Raw genomic sequence first — 27715 nt, 5'->3', positions numbered from 1 at the left:
TCAATTACACTGCATGCAATGTACTGCCAAGCGGGTAAAATGAAAGAAAACTGAATAATACAATAAAAAATTGTGTAAGTAATAAAATTTTAACATCATCAACTTTTCTAAAGGGAGTCATAAATGTAGCCACTTTATAGCCACAAATGACACAGTAACAGCTAAAAAAAAAACTACATTTCTACAGCCCTCAGAAATGAAACGATCGAAACCTACAGAATCCCAAAAAATGACATAACACACGAAGATGATGAAAATGCTGTGAAGATATGAAGCCCAACATTTCTCTCTCCTACTGCATTTCGAGGACGGTCCCTTTCTTTATCTTCATTATCTTCATTTTTTTAACATTCAAGTTAACCTTTAAAATTCCAATTATTTCTCCAAATCAAGCGCCTTTCACCACAATATGGTGATTACGGGGAAGATGGCGGCGCAGGCGATAGTGCTATTGTTCGGCAACTGGAGGGTTGCGGGTTCGAGCCCTGGTTCCTCCTGACCCCATCAAAGTGTCCTTGAGCAAGACACTGAACCCCAAATTGCTCCCGGTGAGCAGGTTGGTGCCTTGCATGTCAGCCTCTGCCACCGGTGTGTGAATGAGTGTGTGGATGGGTGAATGTGAGGCATGAAATGTAAAGCGCTTTGAGTGCTTGTAGGAGTAGAAAAGCGCAATATAAATGCAGTCCATTTACCTTTATTAGCTTTTTATTACTCTACCTGCCAATATTTAATATGACTTATTCCTGCTGCATCCACCCCCCCCCCCAAATAAATAGACCATTACTTTTAAATTATTAAGATGGCCCAAATCTCAATCTCCCTTCTACAATTTTGCTTTATAGCCACCGATTGACGTAACTGCACATATACGCACGTATATATTCACCTTTAAAAGCGATACGTGTGCCAGCCAATTAATGTATGTATGTATGTATATAATGTATAACTTTGGAAAACAGCAAAAGGAATATAGCCAGCTTATAGGGAATTCACAGAGGGCATCACTCACCACTTGTAAGAGAGCCAGGTAACCCGCTGCCACATTATCAAAGTTTATCTTGACATTAATCCACCGCTTGTCGTCGCTCGTCAGGTTCAAACAGTCATTTTGGTTGTTCACCACATCTACTCCAAAGCGCTCCATTGAGGTGGTGTTGACACAGTAGTAGAACTTCCCGGCTAACTGGTTCACACCCACAATGCTGAAAATTAGCCAGAATATGAGGCAGACCAAGAGGACGTTCATGATGGAGGATATTGCTCCAAGTAGGGCGTAGACAACCACCTGTGCCCATGGAAAAATGAAAAGAGACACAAAAAGTTACAATATTCACTAATAAAATAGATAAAATGAGCATGATTTGTCATGGTGGACAACAGAAGTTCATTAGTACAGATACATTTATAAGGCATTACAATGGTCAGTATAACAACTAAGGATACTTCGTTCCGCATTATAGATGAAGGTTTCATAAAGTATTCATAATGCATAGTAAACACAGCTATAATAATACTTACAGCCATGTTTTTATTGCATTATGAATGCATTATAATGTGTTGTGAATGTGTTCATTGATTCTTATAGATATTGCTTTTATAGAACAGGAAGCATACTGTACCAAGGCGTCCCCAAGTCAGCCGAGAGACATCATCTCTCCAGCATGTCCTGGGTCTGCCCTAGGATCTCCTCCCAGCTGGATATGCCCAAAACACCTCCCCAGGGAGTCGCCCAGGGAGCATCCTAGATACTGTAGATGCTCCAACCACCTCAACTGGCTCCTTTTCGATGTGGAGGAGCAGCGGATCAACTTTGAGTCCCTCCCGAATGTCCGAGCTCCTCACCCCATCTCTAAGGCTGCCCAGACACCCTGTATTATATTGCCCGTGTGCCTTCATGAGTTTAGATCAGAGAATATCAATGTAGACCCGAGGAGCCATAAATGCAGATGAGGAGATTCTACTAGAATCATGATTTGTTCAAACTGCAGATTGATTTGTCATTTAAAACATTTAGGGAATGAAGTGAAGAATATTCTCTGTCAGTGGTTGATTTTCTTTCATTTTTCTCTTTGTTATCTTAAGCTTATATACCAGTAGGTACACACACACACACACACACACACACACACACAGCTCACACCTTCATTCCCTCGAAGCGAGAAAGGGCTCTCAGGGGTCGGAGGGCTCGCAGAGTCCTCAAGGACTTGATGGCCGCCCACTCTGAGAAGCCCAGGGCATTGGCCACCAGGCTGATCACAGACACCTGTTAGAGACAGGATAGATGCTCTCAGGAAGTGGAGAATTCCTGGTGAGGATTCACACTGCACAAAACTCTGGACAAGTACTTTTGCCTTAAGAAAAACAACTTCATAGATTTGTTCAGACTAATGATTAGTCATTTAAATGCCCTGATAGCTGTAACACTCATATTTCAATAACTAACTTCTTATTGTAGCCTATTACATAGTTTGCTGTATAATATAAAGTAGAGGTACATCCATCCACTCAATACTTATCCAATTCAGGGCTCCATACAAAGTATTTGATCTTCAAACAAAAACCGAATACTAAATAATTCAGTACAAAACTCATAGTTTTAATTGACATAACTCTTACATATTTTACGTGTCACCATGTGGTAAAAGAATCACCTTCCCTTTCTGATCATGGCACCATTAGCATCATATTAGACTCCATGTAGACCAGGGGTGGCCAATCTTATCCGCAAAGGGTGCAGGTTTTCACTGCAACTCCTTAATTAGGTCACTAATTAGAGGACTGATTGGCTGAAGAGTCCTCACACCTGGGTTTGAACAGCTGACCTAAAGGTTACCTCAATAACCTGCACACACACCGGCCCTTTAAGGATATGATTGGCCACCCGTGGTCTACATAGAGTCTAATATAAAAATTACAAAAATAAAGACGATTCTTTTACAGGCTCCAAGTACATACATTGACGATCAGAAAATCCAGGCAGCACCAGGCATTGGTGAAATATTTTGCGAATCCATAAGCCACCCACTTCAGTAGCATTTCAAGAATAAAGACATAGGTGAAGACTTTGTCTGCCCACTCTAGAATTTTCTTTATAGTTTTCCTCTCTTCAATGTAGATGTCATCAAATGCCTGAGACAGAGAATCACACATAGGAATTAGAACCTTCTGTAATCAAAAAGGTGATAAAACCATTGATCTTCTAGCTATTTATCATGGTCAGGGTTAGAAGAGGCCCGGAGAAGAGACCAGGCAGCCCAGGGCACTCAGATGCGATGGACAATTTAGAAACACCTATTAACCAAACCACACCTCTGGACTCTAGCAGGAAGGAGCTGCTTTGAGATGGTGAAAAATCCACACATACCTCAAACCCCCAACCCTGGAGGAATGACACAAATAGTGCTGTCCCAAATGATTATTCTTTAAAAGATTAATATGGCGATTATTTTTTGATTATTCAACTAATTTTTCGATTTCAATTTTTTTTTGTTTATTGATAAACAATTATTGTCAAGTTCATCTAATACAATAATTCACCCCCCCACCCACACACAAATCTGAAATTCTCATTAACATTTCAATTTATTAAAACATTTCTTAAACATTAGAGCATTATTAACAAGAAAGGCAACAAAAAAATCCTTTTTGCAGGGTGGTAGGCGGTGTCTCATTAATATTTATGAGAGAAGTGCTACATGATTGGCCAATGCATTACAAAATAGTACGACACTGCTGATACTGGCATTATTATTAGACAAAAGTATATTAGCCTTAAAAAATAGTCTAATATTAGACAAAGCTATATCGGAATTCAGTCTATAATTGATATAGTTTTAACGGTATCAGCAGTGAAATAACCATCTTATTAGCGGAATAACTTTGTATTGTAAATGAAAACCACGCTACAGGTCCAATAAATAAAATATTTTAACTCTCGAGTGATGAAGAGTTCATCAAGTGAACAGTAAAGTTCAGTTTTTAGCAGACTGTTTTATTGCGCGATTCTTGAAAGGACAGCGTTATCGTGCTCCCCAGGGGATAAACTTCACCTTATAATACGTTTAGCTTATCACGTAGTCCATTGCAGTTACAAAACATTTGCGTAGTTTTACACAATGTGTCGACGCTAAAATTCCACGTCGACACATTTTTATAATCGACATAATTGATTACGTCGAATAATCGACCCTGCCCTAGACACAAAATATTATTTTACCTTATATATTGCCTTATACATGTTAAAAAGAATTATTCATCTTTTATACAGCTAATCTTGCAAAATCAAGGAGGAGATTAGGAGTATAAATATGTTCTCATCTTGTATACAGTATAGGTTTCAGTAAAACTTCTCGGTAATGCTATTCGTGAAATGTTTTCATTCGTACAGGAATACATTTGGATAACAAAGGTCTTTTACTACTTTCCCTCTTGCTTTCACCAAGCACTGATTTTTTGATAACACTTTACTTGAGGAGCACAAATAAGGTAGTAGTACACTCTTACTCAACTTACCAATGTTAGATTAGTACTAATCTCATGCTCATCATTAATCAATCATAATGGTTCATGTATCCTCTGCAGTTATTATATATGTTCCTGAATTGTACTTGAGTAGCAACTGAGTTACTAAGTTATTTGAGCCCCCTCAAGTAAAGTGTCACCGATACCAATAATAGCTTAGAACAATCGCACTAATACACACAGTAAAGCCTTTTCTCTCCTATAATCTTAATAGCCCTGGAGCTGGTTTCTTCGGCAGGTGAACAGCCCACTAACCAGCGCACAGCTGCTCAGGAGAATCATGAAGATGATGAAACTTTCAAACCAGTTGTGCTCCACAATCCAGAAGCACTTCGTTCTTAGAGTTGACCACATTTTCCTCTTGCTTTCATTCCTGCTGACACGGCAACATGGGCATCTACGGACACACCCTGAAATTAAATGGGAAAATTAAAAAAACCAATAAAACAATTAAGAAAATCCATAAAGACATACATTGCCATTTAACATTATATTGCATTTATTCATCAGATCTTTATCCAAAGTGATGTATAATTTGTAAATAAAAAACTGCATCTACTAATAATGTGAATGACTATTATTTCATTTCTAAACAGCACATATATAATAACTGACTTTACAAAAATGTAATGTAACAGTTTCTAAAACACTGAACTCAAATGTTCCAAAAAAAAGATATTCTATCGATCCATCCATCCATCCATTTTTCGACGTTTATCCTGGGTCGGGTTGAGGGCAGCAGTCTAAACAGGGATGCTCAGACCTCCCTCTCACCAGCCACGTCCTGCAGCTCCTCCGAAGGAATACCAAGGCGTTCCCAGGCCAGCTGAGAGACAAAATCTTCCCAGGAAGCCATCCAGGAAGCATCCTAGATAGATGCCCAAACCATCTCAACTGACTCCATTCGATGCGGAGGAGCAGCAGCTCTACTTTGAGCCCCGCCCACATGTCTGAGCTCCTCACTCTATCTCTAAGGTGGAGCCCAGTCACCCTGTAGAGGAAGTTCATTTCTGCCACTTGTATCTGCAATTTCATTCTTTCGAGGCACCTCCTCCAAGGCCAGGCTAGATACTTCAGACTGGTGTTCAGCACATACGCACAAACACCCCTCAAAGTTCCCTGACACAAAGTCAAAGGGAGGTGACCCTCTCATCCACTGGGGTAGACTCCAACACACTGGTACCAAACCGAGGGGCTATAAGTAGCTCCACCCCTCTCACCATGGGCAACTCCAGAGTGGAGTCCAGCCCTTCTCCAGGAGTTTGGTTCCAGAGTCCAAGCCGTGCGTCGAGGTGAGCCTGACTATATCTAGTCAGTATCTCTCTGCCTCATGCACCAGCTCAGGCTCCTTCCCCATCAGAAAGGTTACATTCCATGTACCAAGAGCCAGTCTCAGTAGCACACGATTGGTCCTTCGAAGCCCCTGCCTTCAACTGTCACCTGATTTAAACTGCACCCAAACCCCATGGATCCCCCTACAGGTGGTGGGCCCACATGAGGGTGGAACCATGTTTTATTCATATATTTTTGGGTCATGCCCAGCAGAGCCCCATGGGTGAAGGCCCAGCTACCAGACGCTCACACCCCGGGCCTGACTCTAGGGTGAGACCCTGGACTCTCCAATCTCCAGTCTTTATCGCAATCATCATGGAGTCTCTTTGACCCAAGATATTATGTGCTCCTTGATGTCTGAAATGTTTTACCAGCTTACCTCATACAGAAATATTTTATTTTTTTATTTTATTCTTTATAACATGTATTTTATAATTGTCGGTCAGGTTTCACCCCTTTTTTGTCTAAATCTACAAACTCACATAACCTGCATATATTCCGTAGATGTGGAACATTCTGAAAACCAGAATGCAACTATGCTACTCGATGCTTTGTTCGTCATGACACAGCAATCATCATTAAAACGATGGACCATTTGTGCCAGAGTAGCACTTCTGTGGGATAATACCAGAAGGCATAGCCTCACATTCACAAACCTTGGTCGCTCAGCACTCTGCTGGCAGATCATGGTTTCTCTCCTCAGAACACTCTCAGTAGGCACCGACCGTGGCTGACCATGTGCCCCCCCACAAGCCATGCAATTTCGGAGATGCTCTCACCCAAATTTCCGGCTATAATGATTTGACCCTTATCGCGCTCACTCTGGTCATTACTGCTGCCCATTTCTCCCGCACTGAACGATTTAACTTCAGGTACCACATGTTAGCTTACAATCTAATATATCCTAGATCTTGACACAGTGGTCATAACGTTAGACTCATCATTCTATTTACGACACGTAGTATCAGAAGTGGATAGTTCAGGTCCAGAAAGTAAATATACAGACCATATTTTTGTCCAATCAACCACTTGAGTATAAAAAGTAACAATGACAGAGTACTCAACTCACTGGTTAAAACTAAATCTCGGTCAGGATGTTTACTGTCTGGACCTCAGCTATCCATCTCTGTGTAGTAAATACCACAGAGATTCCACAACGCTTCTAATCTGTGTCTTGCAGCTTTACCTCGAGTGAAGCATGGTTCTGGTCCCTGGGGTTCCTCAAAGTCCCCATCTCTGGAATCTCCGTTTTCCTCAAATGACAAATCAACGGTGCTGCCATCAGAGGTGCTGAGCTTTGGCTCCCTCAGTCTCTGTGAAAGGAAATTCCCCCGACAGCCACAATTACTTCACTGCATATTCAGCTGCTTCTGGGTCTTTTAAGGCAAAAAAGGAAAATTTCTACTATTATTTAGACCAAATGATACAATCCATCACGAGCTCGTAGATCATTTTGATTCTGTTTTTACTGCATGGAATGCAATAATTAAATATGTATTTTCATTCAAGGCTGAAGTATTTTCATGTCTTGTCCATTGTCCAATGCTCTTCATTTAAAACCTTCTTAATGAACTACTAATTAATTTTTTCCACTCTAAGATATGCTTGTTGACATGAAAACACATGCTTGGCTCATAGAAGTATTCATATTCAAGCGTTAGCTGTTGTAAAATATAGGACAAAGTCCACATTAACAGCAAAAAGCGGCAGAGTGCACATGATATAAGAAGGCATTCAGCAGGTCACATCATTCTGTAGTGTAATGTGGAATTCTCAGTCACCAGGAATAACCAGTAACGAGCCGTGAGCACTCAACATCAATAGTTAATCCAGGATGCAAATTTATTTCCCTAACAGTTACTATATAGTTGCTGTTTTTCGAATTGTACCCTAAAACGCGTTTCACATCTGTCGAAAAGTGTTCCTACTTGTGCAAGCCTGTGATAACTTGCAGGTTTTCTTGTGCACATGGGTGAGTTATATTTTGTATCTAGTAAACGTGTTATGTATACTATCTGCCTCCCTTCTGTATAGTTAAAAAATAGTGCTGGATCTTTAAATGCGATCTGCAGTCTCCTTGGGTACTGGTATGGACAATAAACATGTCTTATAGGTCTTGCCTTACTGAATAGCTTGAGAAACAGGTGAAATAACAAGTGAAGTTACGCCAAATAGGATTTACAGTATATGAACCACAACCTGACTTATGTGTTTTTATTCAGGACGCAAAGAGAATAACAATGTTTTGGTACAAGACCATAATGCATTGTGCCTTAGACAAGATGAAAACATCTTAACTTAAGCAACTTCCATTTCGGGTATTAAATTATAAGAAAAATAAAACACACGTTTAAAGATGTGCAGTGCAGCTTTGATTAATTATCTTTTTATTCCAAAAAAACAGTCGATGTTACTGGTTTCGAATTTACAGGGCTTACCTTTCTAAAGTGTGAAACAAACATAGCATCAATTAGTGCACTCAGAACATGAGGGCATCTGTGGGTAAGAGTTCTCCATCTGTCTTCATTAGTGGTCATCAAGTACTACAAATCACGAAGATGGAATCTGCCATCTCTCCATGATTGTTCTAGCAGACATTAAATGCGCCAGCTACGCTAATATCTCGTCCCACATAATCCAAACAATTCAATTTCCAATTCAAGTGCTTCAGCTGATACTGGCGTTTTAGACCATTAACTCTGACTCATTTCCCTTTCCCAGTTCCACTCCACTTTTGTTTTCATCAAAAACAAAGACGATGAAATATCAGAGGTTACTGCATGTGGGGCAAAAAAAACTTCATGAGGAACCTACTTGTAGATATTTCAGATTCTTCTCTCGTCCGAATGGACCACCTTCTCCACAACCATAATATATTCATTTCTAAGGGTATCAGTCAAGTAGTGAGGGTTATGATTTCAACAAAATTCAAAACCCTTCTGTGTTTGTATTTTAGGTATTAGCATGGAATACAGCCAATCCTGATAAGAACGCGCGACTTGTATTTATAACGTTGTATTTACTAATGGACTGCCATAAAGAACTAAGAATAAAGAAATAAATAACAAAAGAATCAAGAAATAAAGAATTAAGAATTTTAGTTAGATTCGGTAGTTCGTAATATGAACGCACGTACTACTTTTTGACGCTCCTGTAAACATTGCAAAACTTTAGTGGTTAGTCGACTTGAGGTACAGTACATTACCGTATAGAGGTGCGCCGATCCGATATTCAGGATCGGTATCAGCACCGATGGATACCTATTAAACGGTTCGGGTATCGGTCATATGTCACTGATCCATGCCCTATGTTTACTTATTTAGTTTTTGGCAATCTGTAAAAAGATTTATATATTAAGGTTTCTATTCTTGTTAAATCGATTTATACAATCAGCCCATTTTAGATGTTTTTGCAACATTCAAGCTGAACGCTTATGCTGCCATTTAATTTTTTTGCTACAACGCGGGTGTGAGCTCAGTAACTTTCCGCCTGCTGTGACGTCATGCGCACACCGTTTGCAGTACGAGGAGCGTAATGTTACATAAGATGGTGACGATCTGGAAGTATTTTACGCTTAAAACAACAACTAGTAGCACAACGATTTGCAGTCTTCGTTAAAACAAATTTCTGAGAGGTGGAAATACCGTTTAGTGGAAAATCCCACTAAAGAAAGCCAACGCAATTGTGAAAAAGCAATGGATGATTTGGGAATAGATAGCTTCGGCTGTTTCGCACACTCGCTGCAGCTTGTGATACACAAGGGGCTGCTATCGCAGCGGAGTGTAAGCAACGTTGTGGCCAATGGGGGGAAAATTGTAGGGCATTTTAAGCATTCGACACTTGCCTATCCTTGCTTGTAAGACTCTGTGACTGTGACTCTTTATATTCATCTGGTTGGTTGAAATAAATCTGGGTCTGGATTTGTACTCTCTGGACCTGAAATCTCCACCTCTGTTTAAGGTCAAAAGAGCTCCTGAATCTGTATCGGCAGTGGGGTATTAGAATTGTATTGGAACTGAAAAAACATATACAGTTACTTTTCTTATTACTGTATAATTGTTATATATTTTATATTATTATTATGTACTTCATTATCACTATTCCAACATACCTGCAAATTCAACTTAAACACAGACTTAGGGAAGAGATTTCGTAACCTGAGGACTGCCTGTATATATAATACACATGTTTTATATGTTTGATAAAGAACAAACAATCCATTTTGCAGGATCCTAAGGAAGGAAATTTAAGATTTCACACTTTCATAGCATTTGTCTTTCATTCACAACATATTTAGCTATTTTTTCTTTTGCCATTATTATTGTGTAGTTTTGAGTATAATCTTCAGGTTGGCAAGCGGGAAACTGAAAACTTAGAAACTGAAAACTTATCGAAATCTGGGGAAAGCTGCCATTTAGGCTAAATAGCGGAATACAAACATCTAATTCTCTCTCAAAGGATCATATTAAACATCTGTTATAGCTAAAATATAGGTAGATATGCAATGTATGTCAGTTTAGTGCTCAGTGGAAACATTAGATCAAATACACGACCACACAATTTAATTGTAACACTGGCTAGACTGCAGCATTCTGCAATGTTCATTTCAAAGATTGAAAGCGTCTACTATCAGTCCGCAGCCAAGAGCTCAGCATAAATGTTACATAAAATTTATTTTGGCCCGAGTACAAAATATTTATTATATTTTCCCTTTTCTTTGCTGAATTTTCTCTGGCAGATTGTGACATCATTGTTGTGCACAGTCCGAGACGGTCAGAATAACTGCCTTACCTCTGTATTCAAAGAGTCCCTGTAGTCCTCAGTGCTGAGGTTCTCAGAGTCGGACTCATCCATAGCTATAGGCACTACAATAGTACACCCATGGTTGGGGACAAAATATATGTACTCCTTCTCAGGGGGGCACGCTATGACATCAGCGGCCTCTTTACCCTCTTTTATGTAATGCTGTTCCTTGGAGATCTCAGTGTGGTTGGTGACAGGGTTTTCTGAATTGCTTTGGGCTTCATTTGAGCTCCATGTCCCTTTGAGGGCATTTTTATGCCTGTTACACCTGCAGAGGTTCTGAAAGCACTTCTGCAATCCGGCCTTTATTGAGCAGATGCCACATCTAATCCGGCCAAAAGCGATCCTTAGATTGTTCATCTCTCTGTCATCCTCTGTTACCGGCAGATTGTCGGTACTGAATGAGCTGAGCAATAGAGCCAGAAATAGATTCAAAACCTGCCACATGGAGGTAAGAAAACACTTTTAAAATGCTGTTTTTACATACATTAGCTTCTGAGAATTCATTAGGCTTCTTTATTTGTAAATAATCATAAAAGAAAAGAATGGTATTGGACAGACTTCTTATTTAACACTTTGAATTGATGGTTCATCTAGTTTGTAATTAAGGACTTAAATGGTCTTGCAAACAATTAAATACATAGCTTTTACAAAGCTAGTTCGCCTGTCAAAAAAACTCACTAACAAAATGCAGACCACTTTTTAGCATTTAATCATGGAGCAGGTGGAAGGGGGAAGCTTATGGAGAAGAAAGCATACCACCAAATTCCCGATAACCAGGACCATCATGAAGAAGACAAGACACATGCCCTGTCCAGACACCTCCATGCAGTCCCACATGGTCTCAATCCACTCGCCACAGAGCACCCGGAAGACAATAAGAAATGAGTGCAGAAAGTCGGACATGTGCCAACGTGGGAGTTCGCAATCAGCTGTGATTTTGCATGTGCAGTCGCGGTAGTCCTTCCCGAATATCTGCATGCCCACCACAGCGAAGATGAAGACGATAATTCCCAACACGAATGTCAGGTTGCTCAGTGCACCCACAGAATTTCCAATGATCTTAATCAGAACGTTGAGTGTTGGCCAAGACTTGGCCAATTTAAACACCCTCACCTGTAGACAGAGTCAACACAGAATCCTATATTAGAACTCTCAAAACTCACATCTTGTGAAGTATGTTTGGCTATGAATTAGCACTTCACTCACCAGTCTGAAAGACCTGAGCACAGACAGACCATCCACTTTTTCTATCAGAGGTTCGATCAAAGTCAGAACAACAATAACTGTGTCAGATATATTCCAGCGATCTTGAAAGTAGTAGTAAGGATGAAAAGCAATGATTTTTAAACACATCTCTGCCGCGAAGATGCCTGTGAACACCTAAACATAGAGGCACTCGAATGAAAATAGAAGCTCCGCTTTTAAAAGCAACTTATTAAGAAATGGCAAGCCAACAGACCGAGATACACAATTCAGAAAGTACTTACATAGTTTCCATAGTCAAGAACTCTGGTGAATTTTTCTGTCACTGGGTAGTGTTCTAAGGCCATAAATAGTGTGTTCAGGATAATACAAATGGTAATAGCAAGGTCCATTAATGGATCCATCACCACCAGACCAGCCATATGCTTGACCTTCAACCACAATGGACAGCAATCCCAGACAAGAAAGGTCTTCGCAAATTTGTACCACCATGATGGAAACTTCTGTCTTGATTCCTCCAGTTCTGGAACAGCCCAAAGTAATCATGTCATCTTAGGTCTATCACACTTCAACCCATGGGAAGTTCAAGTATCATGTCACGTGACTTAATAGACAAGAAAATAAATCCATCCAGACCTCATACCAAAGGGAGACAATCTTGTTTACTTGCAGGATACAAGTATGGTTGGACTAATAACGAAGAATATTTATTGAAAACTTTTAGTGCATATTAAACGAACTGCACGAAATCCCACTATATGGGCTTCAGAGGTGTCATACCTTCCATTGTATTTGTCAGCATACTTGCAACACTAAGAGCTCTCTGCCTCATTTCAAAGTCTTCTAAGAAATCCATCGATGGCTGATGTGAGTTTGATCGCTTCTTCGGTGGAATCCCCATTTCCTACAGACAGAACGCAGTTCAAGGCTTCAACCAAAACACTGCATCGCGTCATGCCATCATGGTGCAACGGTTTCCTAAAAATTAAACCAACACATTTTAACATACTGCATGAGAAAAGAACAGACATGTACATACCGTACAATTAAGACAACAGAATGAGAGAGTGGTTTATAGATAAATCACAAATTGACTACAGGGAGACCATCCATACATCCATTTTCCAAACCGCTTATCCTACTGGGTCACGGGGGGTCTGGAGCCTATCCCGGAAGCTATGGGCACGAGGCAGGGAACAACCCAGGATGGGGGCCAGCCCATCGCAGGGCACACTCACATACCATTCACTCACACATGCACACCTATGGGCAATTTAGCAAGTCCAATTAGCCTCAGCATGTTTTTGGACTGTGGGGGGAAACCGGAGTACCCAGAGGAAACCCCATGACGACATGGGGAGAACATGCAAACTCCGCACACATGTGACCCAGGCGGAGACTCGAACCCAGGTCCCAGAGGTGTGAGGCAACAGTGCTAACCACGGCACCACCATGCCACCCCCACTATAAACATGTGTATACCTTTTTGGGAACTTGCTTTTTACATTAAAACTAAAATGTGACATTTTGCATAGGACGTTTTCATTTCAAGCGGTTTGATTTCAGTTGTTCGAAATATTCAATAGATAACCATAAATGGTTTATCTGTGTGTTTACTTAAATTATTTAAAACTCATAAAGGTAAGATATACGATCTTTCATTAGAAAAAATATCCCAGCTTTAATAGTTCACCATATTTACAGTACAATCCTTGTAAGATGTTCACTTAATTATGATATTGATTTGAGGTCATATCGCCCAGGCCTAGCGGGTATTTATTATTTTTCTTTTACTATATTTTAATAATTATTATGGTCCTATTCCATCCAAAGCATGGACTCTCACCTTTTGTGTGGATGAGTTTCGCTTCTTGTACGTCACTGTGTTGTCATCAAAGGAGTATTGGAACTCTGACCTCCTGATGCTGTCCTCTGACTGGAACGTCTCTCCATCTGCCTTCTCCTCATCTTCCCTCCACTTGCGCTGCTGGTTGCGCCTTTCTTTGGCACTTTTGGGGCTCAGTTTGGATGCTTCAGAGAAGATATTAGTGATACTTCCCTTCTTCTGTCTTAACTCAGGATCAATGGCGCCACGGACAGCCTACAAAACAATCGAGAGAAGCACTGGAATGCATGCGTTCAATTCCACTGAAATATATCAAATATTAGCTTCAGAGCTAATACCTGCAATGCCAAAGAACTACAAACTCATATGCAAATCCATTCCGCAAGCCAGCAATTTAATGGTCAGAGAATCAAGCCAAGATTAAGATTAAGGTAGCGATAATAAAATTATAGATACCTTATGAAAGTTTTAGGAATCAAAGCAATCAGCTAATTTTTTCGTTAGCTGTGTTTTGTGGCATTTTCTCACAACAAAATATCCATCCATCCATTTTCCAAACCGCTTATCCAACTGGGTCGCGGGGGGTCTGGAGCCTATCCCGGAAGCAATGGGCATGAGGCAGGGAACAACCCAGGATGGGGGGCCAGCCCATCGCAGGGCACACTCACACACCATTCACTCTCATATGCATTCCTACGGGCAATTTAGCAAGTCCAATTAGCCTCAGCATGTTTTTGGACTGTGGGGGAAAACCGGAGTACCCGGAGGAAACCCCACGACGACATGGGGAGAACATGCAAACTCCACACACATGTGACCCAGGCGGAGATTCGAACCCAGGTCCCAGAGGTGTGAGGCAACAGTGCTAACCACTGCACCACCATGCCACCCCCAACAAAATATCAATACTATCAAATATGCTAATAAAATTAAATAACAAAAAAGTGGATGTTACATAATGCACTGAATAGTGAGTAGCCCTTAGGGAGTAAATGAGTAGCCCGTGTAACTAATATATTTCTTCTTTTTATGTGTGGGTGATTAATTTAGGCTAATGAATTTAACTATCACCACAGTCATCCTCCCTCTCCCCGGATGACAATTTGAACTTGGGCTGCACGATATTACATCGCGATATGTGAAATTTCCACAAGTAATTTCACAACATTTCTAAAACAAAAAAGGGAATGAAAATACCTAAAATAAACTATAGCCAAATAGAACTTGTTTTTATCTACAAAGAGAGTATGTCCAATAAATTGGTGCTGTTGTTGTATCAACAGACACAAAGCAAAGCCAAGAAATGTGATGTGACTCCTGCATGTGCGCACAATTCATCATGTAGCCCTAATTCTTACTGTCAACAGATTATTTTCTTCGTAAAAGTAGCTCGTACTCAAAATAATAGTTGTAGACCGCCACTACAATGCACAATAGTAGGATAATGGATATCCCAACCAGGAAGGCTGAAATATTGAAATGTAAAGGAATATAGGACAAGCAAATACAGTATATGGATGGGTGGATGGATGGATGGATGGATGGATGGATGGATCGTTGGATTGATTTGCAGCAATGAATCTCAGCTAGATTGTGAAAATATGTTTGGGCACAAACCACACTCTGTACCTGTGCCCGTTCCTGCTGCTTCTTCAGCTTATCCAGCATATCCTGGAACTCCTCCTCCTTCTGCTGGGCCTCCTTCATGGCAGCCAGGTTCTGCTCTTCGTAGGCCATGGCCACAACTGCCAGGATCAGATTCACCAAATAAAAGGAGCCCAAGAAAATCACCATCACGAAGAAGATCATGTAGGGTTTCCCAGCAGCTCTCAGTGTCTGAAACACAAAACACATACATTCCTGCACATGCTAGCTTAAGGGACTGCACAGTAAATTATGGAAATAAGTGATAATATAGATAGTAAATATAATACAGAGAATAAAATGTAAAAATTCACTTAAAGCATCAAATAAGATTTTTCTTTTTTACAGGATTGTTTGTTTTTTTGTACTTTTGATTTAAAAGTGAAGCGTCACATTGGTCTGTCTTTAAAATAAAACCTAATCATTATTTGAAAGCCATAAAGTTTGAAAATTCGAAAAAGAAGATACACTCTTAGCGTCTTACAAAGACTCTAAAGATATATCTTATGAAAGGTATTTGTTTTTCTATATATGTTTCTCAATCTCTTACAAGATTGCTGAAGGGAAAGCTTCTTAAGAGCAACCATAATAGGCACCAGAACACCTGACTGGTTGACATCGATGGCTTGAGAATTGATTATTCCCTCAACGCAGCAATTGCTTGTTGCCAAATGAGAGTAAATGGTGTTCTTAGTAAATATAATACTGCAGGAATGCTTCAAAATATTACGTAAATCATAACTAGGGAGAACCTAAAAATAAAATACAACATTAACAACTCCAATCATCTAATGGTAAATACGATTTTCACCGACTGGATGCACAGACTTGCCTCCCCAGACTGTAGTATTACTATTCTATTGGTATTAGTTCTATAAAACGCCTACGTGCATCAATATGTTTGCATGTCATTGATATTGGAAGGAGAAACAGCAACAGCTGAAAGAAAAGTTGTGTTACTGTCTAAACATAACTGAATGTTCTATGTGCTTCAGTATTGACTACTGAAGGCTATCCCAGGGTGCTTTTGGGGAAAGATATATTAGACCTTCATGTAAATTGACCTGCAGTGTTGATTCTTATCAACCTCATGAGCCAAACTTTTCATGTACTGTGACTTTGACACATTTACAGAGGTGTGTGTATGTATGTGCGTCGGAAATTGGGACAACCAGTCCACCCCAATATCAACAGAATCCCCTCCCTTCCTTCCCAATTAATAAAAAAACACATAAGCAACCGTGCATTCCTTATGTTTCATTATGAATCTGCGCATTACTGAGGCCAATTCTCTGTGCATTCAGAGCACATGAATGAAACCCAAAGAAGATTGTAGTCATGTATCAGACAAGATAATTTTATCATATGGATCAGTCATTTTTTAGTTAATTAATGTTTGGTTATCAAACTACCCATAATGATTTTAGTGTTATTTTAAATGAGCATTATGAGCCAACAACAGAAATAAGAGACTGCTAAGAGAGGCTCAGACCAACCTTACGAAAGAATATATTATGAAAGACATATGTGACTAAGAACGTTTCGTGAAACACATTGGATCATTAAGAGACAACTTAAGGTAGTACCTACGAAGGATAATGCATTAAGAAGATTTTGAGAAACTGGCCTCTAGTCATGAATCATCTGCATCATGAAGGATCATGACATAAATTTGACCAACAGAAACCACCGGTTCATTGGTCTGTGTCCTGGTACATAAAAGCAGCAAACAGGACCTGCACTCACTTAAACCAAAATAACCAATCACAGACCTGCTGATAGAGAGTCTCCCAGGAATCCTGATTCATCAGTCTGAACAGGGACAGGAAAGCCCAGCCGAAACTATCAAAGCTGGTGTATCCATAGTCTGGATTTTTGCCAGCTTTACGACAAATGTAGCCCTCTGGGCAGTGCCTACAACATATAAAAGATGTCTTTGAGAAAACTTAAATCCCATTGATGAGAAAAAATAAATCAGTGCAATGTAGTACTGTAGTTTGGCACATAAGTTAAAACATTTTTTCCTCATAAATTAAAAAAAATGTGAAACAGGTCAACTAATACTTATTTGTATATATCCTAGTCTCCTGCTGTTAGTTAACTATTTCCAACTACAAATGAATCAAAGAAAGGTATCCAAATTTACCCAGCACCACTGGAGTTTCCACAAATAAGGGCATCTTTGGCATTTTTCAGAAAATAATGGTTACCTAAATTGTGGGGAAAGATGAACAGACAAGACACAATGAGTGCAAATCTTGGATGGAAATTATTCTTGTAAACAAGAGTGTTTCACAACAAGGATCATTACTGCTACTACTACTGGATACCGGTAGTCAATTTATGGCACTTAACCAGCTATAATTTTCTAAGCTTATAATTAGTTTTTATTTCACTTAGTTTTCTCTGCTTTGGAATAATCAGCATATTTAATACCAACATGGAGAATACCACATAAAAACACATGCATCCATACTATATCACTCTGACCTGAGATCCCTAAACTGATCTTTCATCATTTTCTAATGATACAATACCCCTCCCCCTCCCATGCAATACTAATAGCAACGACACTTCATTGATCCCATGGCAAAAATTCTCTTTTCAGTGACAGCAAGCATGGCAGCAAAGGGCAGCCATCTACAATGGCACCCATGGAGTTGAGGGTTCAGGGCCTCGTTTCAAAGACCTGTAGCTGTGACTTTCCTGTTGAAGTCGGGCTCAAACCGGCGACCTTCCGATCACTGGCCGACTCAGGGCATCATATTCTCATACCTGTCTTAGAAGGAACTAACCCAGAGTTTCTCTTTAGAGTATAAAGATTTAAGGTCCAAGACTCTTCCCATGTTTCTACATAACCCATTAACAAGGACAAGATTAAGCACTTACTTTTATTGTTTATGTATTCATCAGTATAGTTGAAATCCATGAAATTTACTTCTTTGATACATTTATGTTTTAGATTTCCCATAAAGAGCTGCAGCCCGACTAACGCAAATACGCTTAAGCAGAAGACAGTGAGGACCAGTACGTTGAACAGCTTTTTGACGGACTGGAATAAGGCTTTGACAATGGTCTTCAAACCTACGGGAGAGAGCACAGAATATTTAGTCACCTCATTTCACAGACTGTACTGATAATAACACATGGGGGAGGGAGATGAACAGCAAAGATCTTTGCCTCGCCTTCTCACATAAGATGAAATGCATCAGATATACATAAATAAGCAGATGTATTGTATAAGCTATGTTGAAATTTCTACCATTCATATATAACGATATGTGGCATATGTTTTCAGAGACATAAGCTATTTTTGAAACTGCGTACTGCACAGAGCATACTTGTTAAAAGACGGGAAGCAAGGGGTAGTTATTAAAGGCACAATGTCACAGTAGGCCTGCGTTCATAGTGGGGTACCGCAGGGTTCAATTTTAGGACCATTATTGTTCCTAATTTACATTAATGATATTGACACTAATACATACAGTAAACTGGTTAAATTTGCAGACGACAGCAAGGTGGGTGGTGTAGCAGATACTAAACTAGCAGCACAGAGGCTACAACGGGATCTTGATTTAATTAGCGACTGGGCTGATACCTGGCAGATGAAATTTAACGTAGCTAAATGTAAAGTAATTCATGCAAGAAGCAGAAATACAAAGTACAGATACTTTATGGGTTCCACTGAAATAAAGGTAGCTGGTAACGAGAAAGACCTCAGAGTATATGTTGATGCTTCCATGTCCCACTCTTGCCAGTGTGGGGAAGCAATAAAAAGGCCAATAGGATGTTGGGTTACATCTCTAGGTGTGTGGAGTTTAAGTCAAGGGAAGTGATGCTACGATTATATAATTCCTTGGTAAGACCCCTCCTAGAACATTGTGTGTGGGTTTTGTCACTATACTTTAAGAAGGACATTGCTGCCTTGGAAAGGGTGCAACGCAGGGCGACGAGAATGATTCCTGGTCTTAGAGGAATGTCTTATGAGGAGAGGTTAGCTGAGCTGAATCTGTTCAGCCTCGTGTAAAGGAGATTAAATTTATCAATATTAGTTTAAATAATAGAACCTGTGGCCATAGGTGGAAATTAGCGGGAGAACATTTTAAACTGAATTTGAAAAAACAATTCTTTACACAGCATGTAATTAGAGCATGGAATAGTCTTCCTGTTCAAATAGTGCAAGCTAAAACCCTGGGGTCCTTTAAATCAGAGATAGCTAAAATTTTAACAACTTTCACCTATTAGTTAAGTTCTACCAAAATGGGCTTGATGGGCCAAATGGCCTCCTTTCGTTTGTATGTTTCTTATGCTACAGTATGTACTGTATACGGTAACCAATACATACTCTATACTGTGTACTGGTAGTTAGTACAGTATCCAGCAGCTTTTTCATAAAGATTTGTAGCAGGCAACATTTATGTGACCTCTCCATGAGCCTATTTAATCCATAATGACCATTTCCTACAGACAAGGCGTCATTTAAAGTGGAGTTTTTCCAACTGGTATGTTGCAAAATCTTACCAGGAGTGCAGTGAAAAACGATCAAATTCTACAAAGAACGCATTACAAATAAAGCAATTCAAAATAATAACTAAACGGTTAGCTTACCTAAAGTGTCACATCAATTAATCCCCGTGCGTATTGAAAGGACACGGACATTGCATGACCAAATAGAATTACAAAGGCAATCAGGGCAAACAATCGTACATACACTATCTGCCAAGAAGGTAGCACTTTCATAAATGAATTACAAATCGTAAGTAGGCTATACATTAACACATTATTAGACCTGATAAAAGAATCAAAATGATATTAAGGTCATCCTCTTGGAGGCTGTGATTAGAGGGCAGTATTTGGGGTTAAATCCCATCACCAATTTCCTATCACCAATCACCTAAAGAACCTGTGCTTTGCCTATGGGAAATGTAAAAGGGCAATGTTAGCAGCTAATGTTAGCTATCACACTAATCCATATAGAACTGCTAACCTCTTTGGTCCAATTAGTCTGTCGTTGGTTTGTTGTACTTTGCCCTCCCTTTTGAAAATGAAAGTAATTTAATCACATTGATAGAACTCTTCCTGGTGGCCATCAGGACGGCCATTTTTCCCAAGTTGGTCAGTCAAAACGAGGCTGTGACAGTCTGCCGCATTGTGTTGTGGGATGCAATAGACTGTTCTTTTGCATACTGGTGATCTTTTTAAAACCAGTAAAACATCCAGTTATCTTTCGTGTACTGCAAATTTCATATTTCTCACGTACTGCATACAACACACTACTTTTTGGTCCAGATCAGTATATGGAAGTAGTAGATATGCGGTTTTGAAAACGCCCATAGTTTTGAGGTCCAAAGATTCTGTCAGATGTAGTGCAAGAGGTGGCACTCCAATGACACCGCCAGGTCTAGGGAAAACTCACCTGGAATTACTGAAATAGTTTTCAGTGCCCTTAATACTCTGACGGTGCGAATAACCGAAAGGTTGCCGAGAGATGTGTACTCTGTGACAAAGCTGCAAGATTAAATACACGATTATTAGAAATTCTGTTATGACAAGACTAATAAGTTTTATGACATGTTACCTTTTATGAGCAATACTTATAATTAAATTTGCCCGTAAATGTAACATGACTTTATGCGATTCCTATATGAATCTGTAGCAATGATTACAATTGTGTTGCTATAGATTAAATTTCATAGTGGTATGATAAAGAGAAGCATAGCACTTACGCCATTACAACAACAGTAAAATCCAGCCAGTTCCATGGGTCACGAAGAAAGGTGAACTTCCCTATACAAAATCCCCTTGCAAGGATTTTTATGAAACACTCAGAAGTGTATATGCCAGTGAATGTATACCTGTCCGGAAATAAGAGAGAAGACACTCTAACCTATACAAACACAACGTTCAGTCGGCACTGTTACATGAATGCCCATGTCTGGTCATTAAAGAAACCATGTGACCTACTCCACATTCTTTTCCCAGTCCAGTGGGTTAGTCTGGGTCGTCAGGGTCATGAACACGCAATTGGCCAGGATGGTGCATATGATGAATTGGCTAAATAGCGTTGAGTGAACAGTCAAGGACAACAAACTTTATCACACCGGACAAATAGTTAACAATAGCATATAATCAGAGTCAGTACTTTGAGGTACAAAACTATGGTCACATGAGTTATGAGGGTAACACTTTACTTGACGGAGAACAAGTATGTTGTAATACCTCATTTATTACTGAAGTACAAATTATGAACAAATCATGAACAAATATAGTTGGCATAAAAGATGTGTCTCAATTCATTAATGATGAACAAACGAGATCAGTATTTCATTTGTTCTACTCATTACTAGCTCCTTCAGTAGTTCCTTCAAAAGTTCACAAAGGTTTATGAAATTAACAGATATAGTAACAAATATATTAACTGCTTGAGATACAACATGCATCGCGATTCATTAATAATGAATTAACAAGATCAGTATGTAACCAAGACTTACTCTGTGGTTAATACATAAGTAAGAGTATAATACTATATTATTTGTGCCCTGTCAAGTAAAGTGCTACCAAAATGAATCATTCAGTACAATCCAGCTACACTGCTTAATAATGAAAGGATGGCCTGCATGTAAAAGGATATCAATGCACCAGAATCTTAATTGACAGCTTCCTTATTGGGTTGAAAGGGCTCAAGATATACAAGGAATCTGTGGCATTGAAACGGAAGATAATTTTCCCGCTGTTCAGAACCATGAATGTCTAGAAGCAAACGAAAGGACAGAGAAGAAAGAGGGGGTAGGCCCTGCATGAGACAACATCTGTCACAGATGTATGTTTATGGCATCAAAATGAATACCTGAAGAAGAATCTTTTGTATTCCATTAACCCAGGGACGGATTACGGACTGGGCCAGCGGGGCCGCTGCCCAGGAGCCCTTGGGGTGCAGGGGGCCCATGGGGCCCCTAGCCAAAAACAATTTGCAACGCTTATCAACAATGTATTTTCGTTTGTCTATTTTAGAGGGCCTACATTCTTTGATCCTCTGCCTACAAGGGCCCCTGACCCTATAGGGAGGGCGTTTGGCTGCCAAGGGCCCTTGAATTGTGGTGGTGGTGCTGGTGGTGGTGGTGGGGGGGGCCTCGTGAACGTTTTGCCCAGGATCCCACACAATCCATAATCCGTCCCTGGATTAAACCCATGTAAAAAACAGCCAGAGAAGCTATTTTCGATAGCTGGTCAGCAGAGCTGCACTTTTGGGCCAGGTAACAAACAGAATGTAATGTAACAGACAGGCCCAACACTGGTGGCCGGCAACCATTTTGCTATATTACACCAGGAATAGCTTTTGGACAATTATAACCATAATAGAAACAAATGTCAGAGTTGCACTTAAAACTATATTCACGTCTAATAATATTATTCATAAAAATATTTATTATAACTGCAAGGAAATAGCATCCCATCTAAGGTGCCCAATGCTGCATGATATCCACTGCAGGTCTGCCAATGACAGTGACAGGAATAAGCAGTAGGAAGATTGTTTGGAAGGAGGAATGAAACATCGTCATCCTCAGGCATTATTTCCCGGCAGTTAGATGCAGAAGGAACCAAAATAGCAGAAATAGCTCTTTGTGAAACTTCATCTAAATCTACTTCATCCCAAAGACTCACCATTTGATTACTGTAATATGGGTCCAGGTCCTCCAGGGGGGTGGATACCATTCCAGACGGTATGTCCCCATAAATAAACGGCAGTTGTTTCCATGCCTCCAGATCCCTGTTGGGTTCAGGGACTGGTTTCTCATCAGGGTCATCAGGTACCACTCCCTTAGCCCTATAGGCTGCCTCCAGGGCAATCTGCTTCTCGATGTTACGGATAGACTCCGGTGTAAACCGGTTGAAGTTGTCTTGTCCAAACAATATGGGAAGCGTCTTCATTTTTTCATCCTGCGCTTTCACAATGTGAAGACCTTAAATGCACTGGAACAAGAGCAAACGGGACAAAATTATTATGCAGTAAAATCACGTAGTTCATTGAGTGTTCCCATGAAAAATGGATGTACATCCTCTGCAAGAAAAGCACACAGCATACGCATGTTCTGATTTTGCCAAGTTCAATGTGTCCCTGGGTCAACAATGGAGGGACTTACATTTCAACTCTTTAACCAATCAATGTCTTCACTGTATGACATCGCAGCTTTAATTAAAACCAGTGTTTCCTGTTATGTGACAAGATGCACAGATTTCTAAAGTACCTGTTTTATTGTGCATCTCTTTTGTTAAGGGACATGACATAGACATACATAGATACAACATAGGAATCCCATTACCTGTGAAGGCTGTACAGAGCAATGTAAAGGTACTACTACTAATAATAATAATAATCATCCATCCATCCATCCATTTTCCAAACCGCTTATCCTACTGGGTCGCGGGGGGTCCGGAGCCTATCCCAGAAGCAATGGGCACGAGGCAGGGAACAACCCAGGATGGGGGGCCAGCCCATCGCAGTAATAATAATCATAACATTAACAATAACACGGTTTGAACCAACCTGAGTTTGAAAATGAGACAGAAATGGATGAATGTTGTGATGTCATACTGTATGAAGACTATAATTGTGTTGCCATGAAAGGGTGTATTGGGTCTGTGACAGTGCTTATTGTACAGTAAGTAAGTAGGTGGTACATGTCAAAGTAACATCCATATAAATACAGGGACCCAAGGTTTCCCAGTAGAACATTGCCCAGAGCATCACACTACCTCCACCAGTTGGCCTTCTTCCTGTAGTGCATTTGGGTGTCATCTATTCTCCAGGAGATGATGTACCTGCACCCGGTCATCCACATGATGTAACACAGGATGTGAGTCATCACACCAGGCCACCTTCTTCCATTCGGACCAGAGGAACTAATATTGTGCCATTTGTAATATATATCAGGGTTGCATAGGTATTTGCAGCTTATCCCAGGCATTAGAGGTGCAAAGAAGCCCCAAAGTGCTAGCCATGGTCGATAGTGGCATGACACATTTTCTTCTCCACTATCTGTGCTGGATCCTGGATCCGTACAGCACTTCTGAGAACAGAACAATATACCCTGGTGGAGAATGCGTGGTTCAGAAGATGGTCCACGATAAAGGTAACATCCAAAACTGAAGTCTTTCTCAAACTGGTCAGAAATTGGCTGTATGCTTCCACTTGCTGGTTAAACTGGTTCTGCTCAACACATTGCATCTCAACTCAAACCGTGAGCAACAATAATAATAAGTAGTGACACTTTTATTGATCCCTGTGGGGAAATTCTCTTTTCACCTACCCAATCTTGCTCTTTAGAACACACACATAGCAAGCAGAAGCCTGGCACTGAAGGGCAACCACCTGCAACAGTACCCATGGAGCTGGGCTTAAGGGCCTTACTCAGGGGCCAACAGACAGAACTATTCTGCCAAAGCTCGGTTCAAACCAGCGACCTTCCGATAAAAGGCTCAGAGGTTTAGCCTGCTTAGCCATACACTGCCCCACTCAAAACTTCATGAACAAGCAGTTAGTCAATGAACCAGTTCTACAAATGATAGCTGCTGACTTCCCCAACCAGGAAGCGAGACGGTCTTTGCCCAATAAAGTGAAATGCAAGCAAGGTATATATGCTTTCCCTGTCTTCCCCGAGGGGCCTGCTGCCTTCCAACTGACCCAACGCTTCTTTACGCTAGCAGAATGAGCTTATGTTGCACTTCTGGTCCTTGAATAACCTTAGTAGCTTGTTGCTTTGTTAGATGATGCTCCGTAGCTGTAATACTGCTTACACTCATGCCTAAGCATTCATCGGATGATAAGTCTAGCTGCATTTATGCTTAGTTGACTCCTCGACAGCACAAATGTTCACAATGTGCCATTCGCCTCATTTCTACGTCACTATGGACCCATATGTATCATCTGCTACAAATGTTCTGTAAGTGCAATCTGACCTATTCATACTACAAAACCCGTAGCTGTACTTTATAGGGGAAACAGGCACTTCCCACTGAACTGGAGATCCTAACCCTTCATCGTCACAGCCCTAGTATCTTCTCCACATAAGCTCCTTCAGGGTATCTGCCAGGAGAGGCACCATCATCTCCAGAACCTTCTTGCTCAGCGCCAAGTCAGTTATTTATTTCTGATAAAAAAAGAGTCAGAAAAGCTAACATCATACTCAATCTCAGTCCCAAGAGGGAGGCCACTCCATTACTGTAAATCTTCCTTCCTACCATTTAGTTTAGAATGTTTCCACCAGACCACAGACAATCAGTCCATATAGGAGCAAAAACACTCATGCATTTCAGTTCTCTTGGCAGGGATACATGAAATGTACTGTAATATGTATTTTACCAAACTGTTTGAGGTGTTGACATCTCACTGCATCCAGTTGCCAAGCCCATGCCCTTGTTCACATACAGCTAAAGAGCTTTGTGTAGCTGTACGTAAGCTGTTTCAAAACAGGGGACAATCATATGAGATCTCATCTATTACACTGTCTTACACTGTACTGTATTTCCTGAGATAAATACAGTGGTGAATGAAACTTCTTATCAGGACAAAAAACTAATCCTAATATTTTATTAAGGTAAGTTCTGCCACACTGCCACACACAATTTAGACATACAACAAAGAGCATGCAAACGCTATACAACCCTGGTCCTGTATAGGCTAACAGTGTTATTCACTGAGCCACTGCACCACCCCATCACTGGTTCCTCTAAGAGCAATTTTTTTGTTATCCTCTGTATTTCCACACTGTATTTAATTTTGCCTTGTTACTGGTAATGGTTGGGCAGCTCTGACATGTTCAGGAACTACAACAGGAAAGACACCAAGTCGACACCCCCAAACAAATAACAGGCTAGTGGAAAATACCAGGCCCTTCTGTATGCAATACTTCAAAAAATGATCCAATGTTCTTTATAATACGCCAAAAATATATGTATTGTGACAATTATGTTCATTTCCATATAGAGGCCCGATTATGCTCAATTTCAATGTTCATAATGTTATTTTTGGGGCCTACTAGGATACATTTACATGCTTCAGTGTTCCAGAAACATTTTTCTCATGCTGTACATCTCTGTTCACTGTCTGTCTTGAAGTAATCAGTAAGCCCCACCCCCGATAAGCCCAGTATGCTCTGATTGGTCATCTTGCCCTACTGCCCCTGTCTTCCAGTCTATAGACAGATCTTTGCAAGTAGGTGGCCAGTAATAACTGTGGTACGAGGTGATGTCACCATGTCACGGAAGTAGCGCCTGATATTCCAAGGAGATATTTCAAGCAGATTAGAGTGGTTTCTGTGGTGAGAGTTACCCCTTTGGCGTGAACTTCGTAGACCATCTACCTGCACAGAAAGCTATATAACACACTAAAGGAACTGGAATAACTGGAAAAGCATAATAGGGCCCCTTTAACATTTAAACAGCATTTGCTTTATTTTAAAGTTCAAAGATATTTTATTGTCGATTCACATTTGTGTTCTTGAGAGGTAAAGGGGGCTATCCCACATTTTTGACCCCTACCCCCTTCTTATTGAATATTTTTAATTGGATAAGTTTTTATTATCTAAGTCATACCTCTGTGCTACCTGTGATACATATCAATTGTAGGGTATATTTCAACTTTGGAGCTCATTTTCTCGAAACTTTGTTTTTGTGGGATAGCTCACTTTACCTCACAAGGGCACATTTTACGTGCAAGACATACATGAGAACAGAAATGTTTCTCGCTCACTGGCGTGCGTACGCTCCAATGGAACTAGAAAGTTTCATCTAGATTACAAAAATTTCGATTGAATTTAAATAGACATTCTATATAAAAAGACAGGTAACAAGACACGGGACAAACTTTATATCAGGGGTCGGATCCCCATACAGTTTCTTTTTTACCCTCATTTAACACATTTGATCCAATCCCTTGTGCTAATTACCACACAGCTTTTGAGCTGAATCATTTGTGATGGAACAGGAAGGATCTAAGCTACACAGGGCTTCGACCCTCTTGGATTGGACCTTGAGACGCCTGTCATGCCCGGCTCGTACGATCCTCGTGCGTGCCACGCCCCCCTGATTATCCACGTGTGCTTCTCTAATTGTACCCAGCTGTACCCTGTTGTTTGCCATGTCTTGACTATTTCAGTCCATGTCTTGCCCACGTCTTTTGGTCCGTCATTGATGTTAGTTGATGTTGGTTGAGGTCCGATGTTTCCTTGTCGCTGTTACCCTGGTCTCCCGAATAAATCCCCAGTTTTTCCCTTCTTCCACCTGCCTGTCTCATCCCTGCCTGATCCCTCCTGCCAGCCAGCCCGTCGCTACACCCGCGATCCTGACAGCCCCTGCTTTATATAA

General features: G+C 40.4%; 1 protein-coding gene across 1 annotated transcript in view; it reads right to left on the bottom strand.

The window, feature by feature from the left end:
- scn1laa (sodium channel, voltage-gated, type I-like, alpha) overlaps positions 1 to 27715 on the bottom strand; it is a 37172-nt gene that overhangs the window by 7424 nt on the left and 2033 nt on the right. The window contains exons 2-21 of the mRNA XM_049015284.1: positions 23015 to 23323; positions 21984 to 22102; positions 21317 to 21415; positions 21079 to 21207; positions 20769 to 20860; positions 18242 to 18436; positions 17499 to 17562; positions 17125 to 17266; positions 15338 to 15544; positions 13709 to 13963; positions 12643 to 12766; positions 12147 to 12385; positions 11866 to 12039; positions 11416 to 11772; positions 10645 to 11094; positions 7040 to 7166; positions 4777 to 4931; positions 2956 to 3129; positions 2141 to 2263; positions 1010 to 1285 (exon numbers count right to left, since the gene is read on the bottom strand). Coding sequence (XP_048871241.1) covers positions 1010 to 1285; positions 2141 to 2263; positions 2956 to 3129; positions 4777 to 4931; positions 7040 to 7166; positions 10645 to 11094; positions 11416 to 11772; positions 11866 to 12039; positions 12147 to 12385; positions 12643 to 12766; positions 13709 to 13963; positions 15338 to 15544; positions 17125 to 17266; positions 17499 to 17562; positions 18242 to 18436; positions 20769 to 20860; positions 21079 to 21207; positions 21317 to 21415; positions 21984 to 22102; positions 23015 to 23281 — 3768 coding nt within the window. The 5' untranslated portion in view covers positions 23282 to 23323. The remainder of the gene's footprint in view (positions 1 to 1009; positions 1286 to 2140; positions 2264 to 2955; positions 3130 to 4776; positions 4932 to 7039; positions 7167 to 10644; positions 11095 to 11415; positions 11773 to 11865; positions 12040 to 12146; positions 12386 to 12642; positions 12767 to 13708; positions 13964 to 15337; positions 15545 to 17124; positions 17267 to 17498; positions 17563 to 18241; positions 18437 to 20768; positions 20861 to 21078; positions 21208 to 21316; positions 21416 to 21983; positions 22103 to 23014; positions 23324 to 27715) is intronic.

The sequence above is a fragment of the Brienomyrus brachyistius genome, chromosome 1, assembly GCF_023856365.1.
Source record: "Brienomyrus brachyistius isolate T26 chromosome 1, BBRACH_0.4, whole genome shotgun sequence".
In the NCBI taxonomy this organism is placed as follows: Eukaryota; Metazoa; Chordata; class Actinopteri; order Osteoglossiformes; family Mormyridae; genus Brienomyrus; species Brienomyrus brachyistius.
The sequence above is the reverse complement of the archived record's forward strand: the minus strand, read 5'-3'. Positions and strand labels throughout refer to the sequence as shown.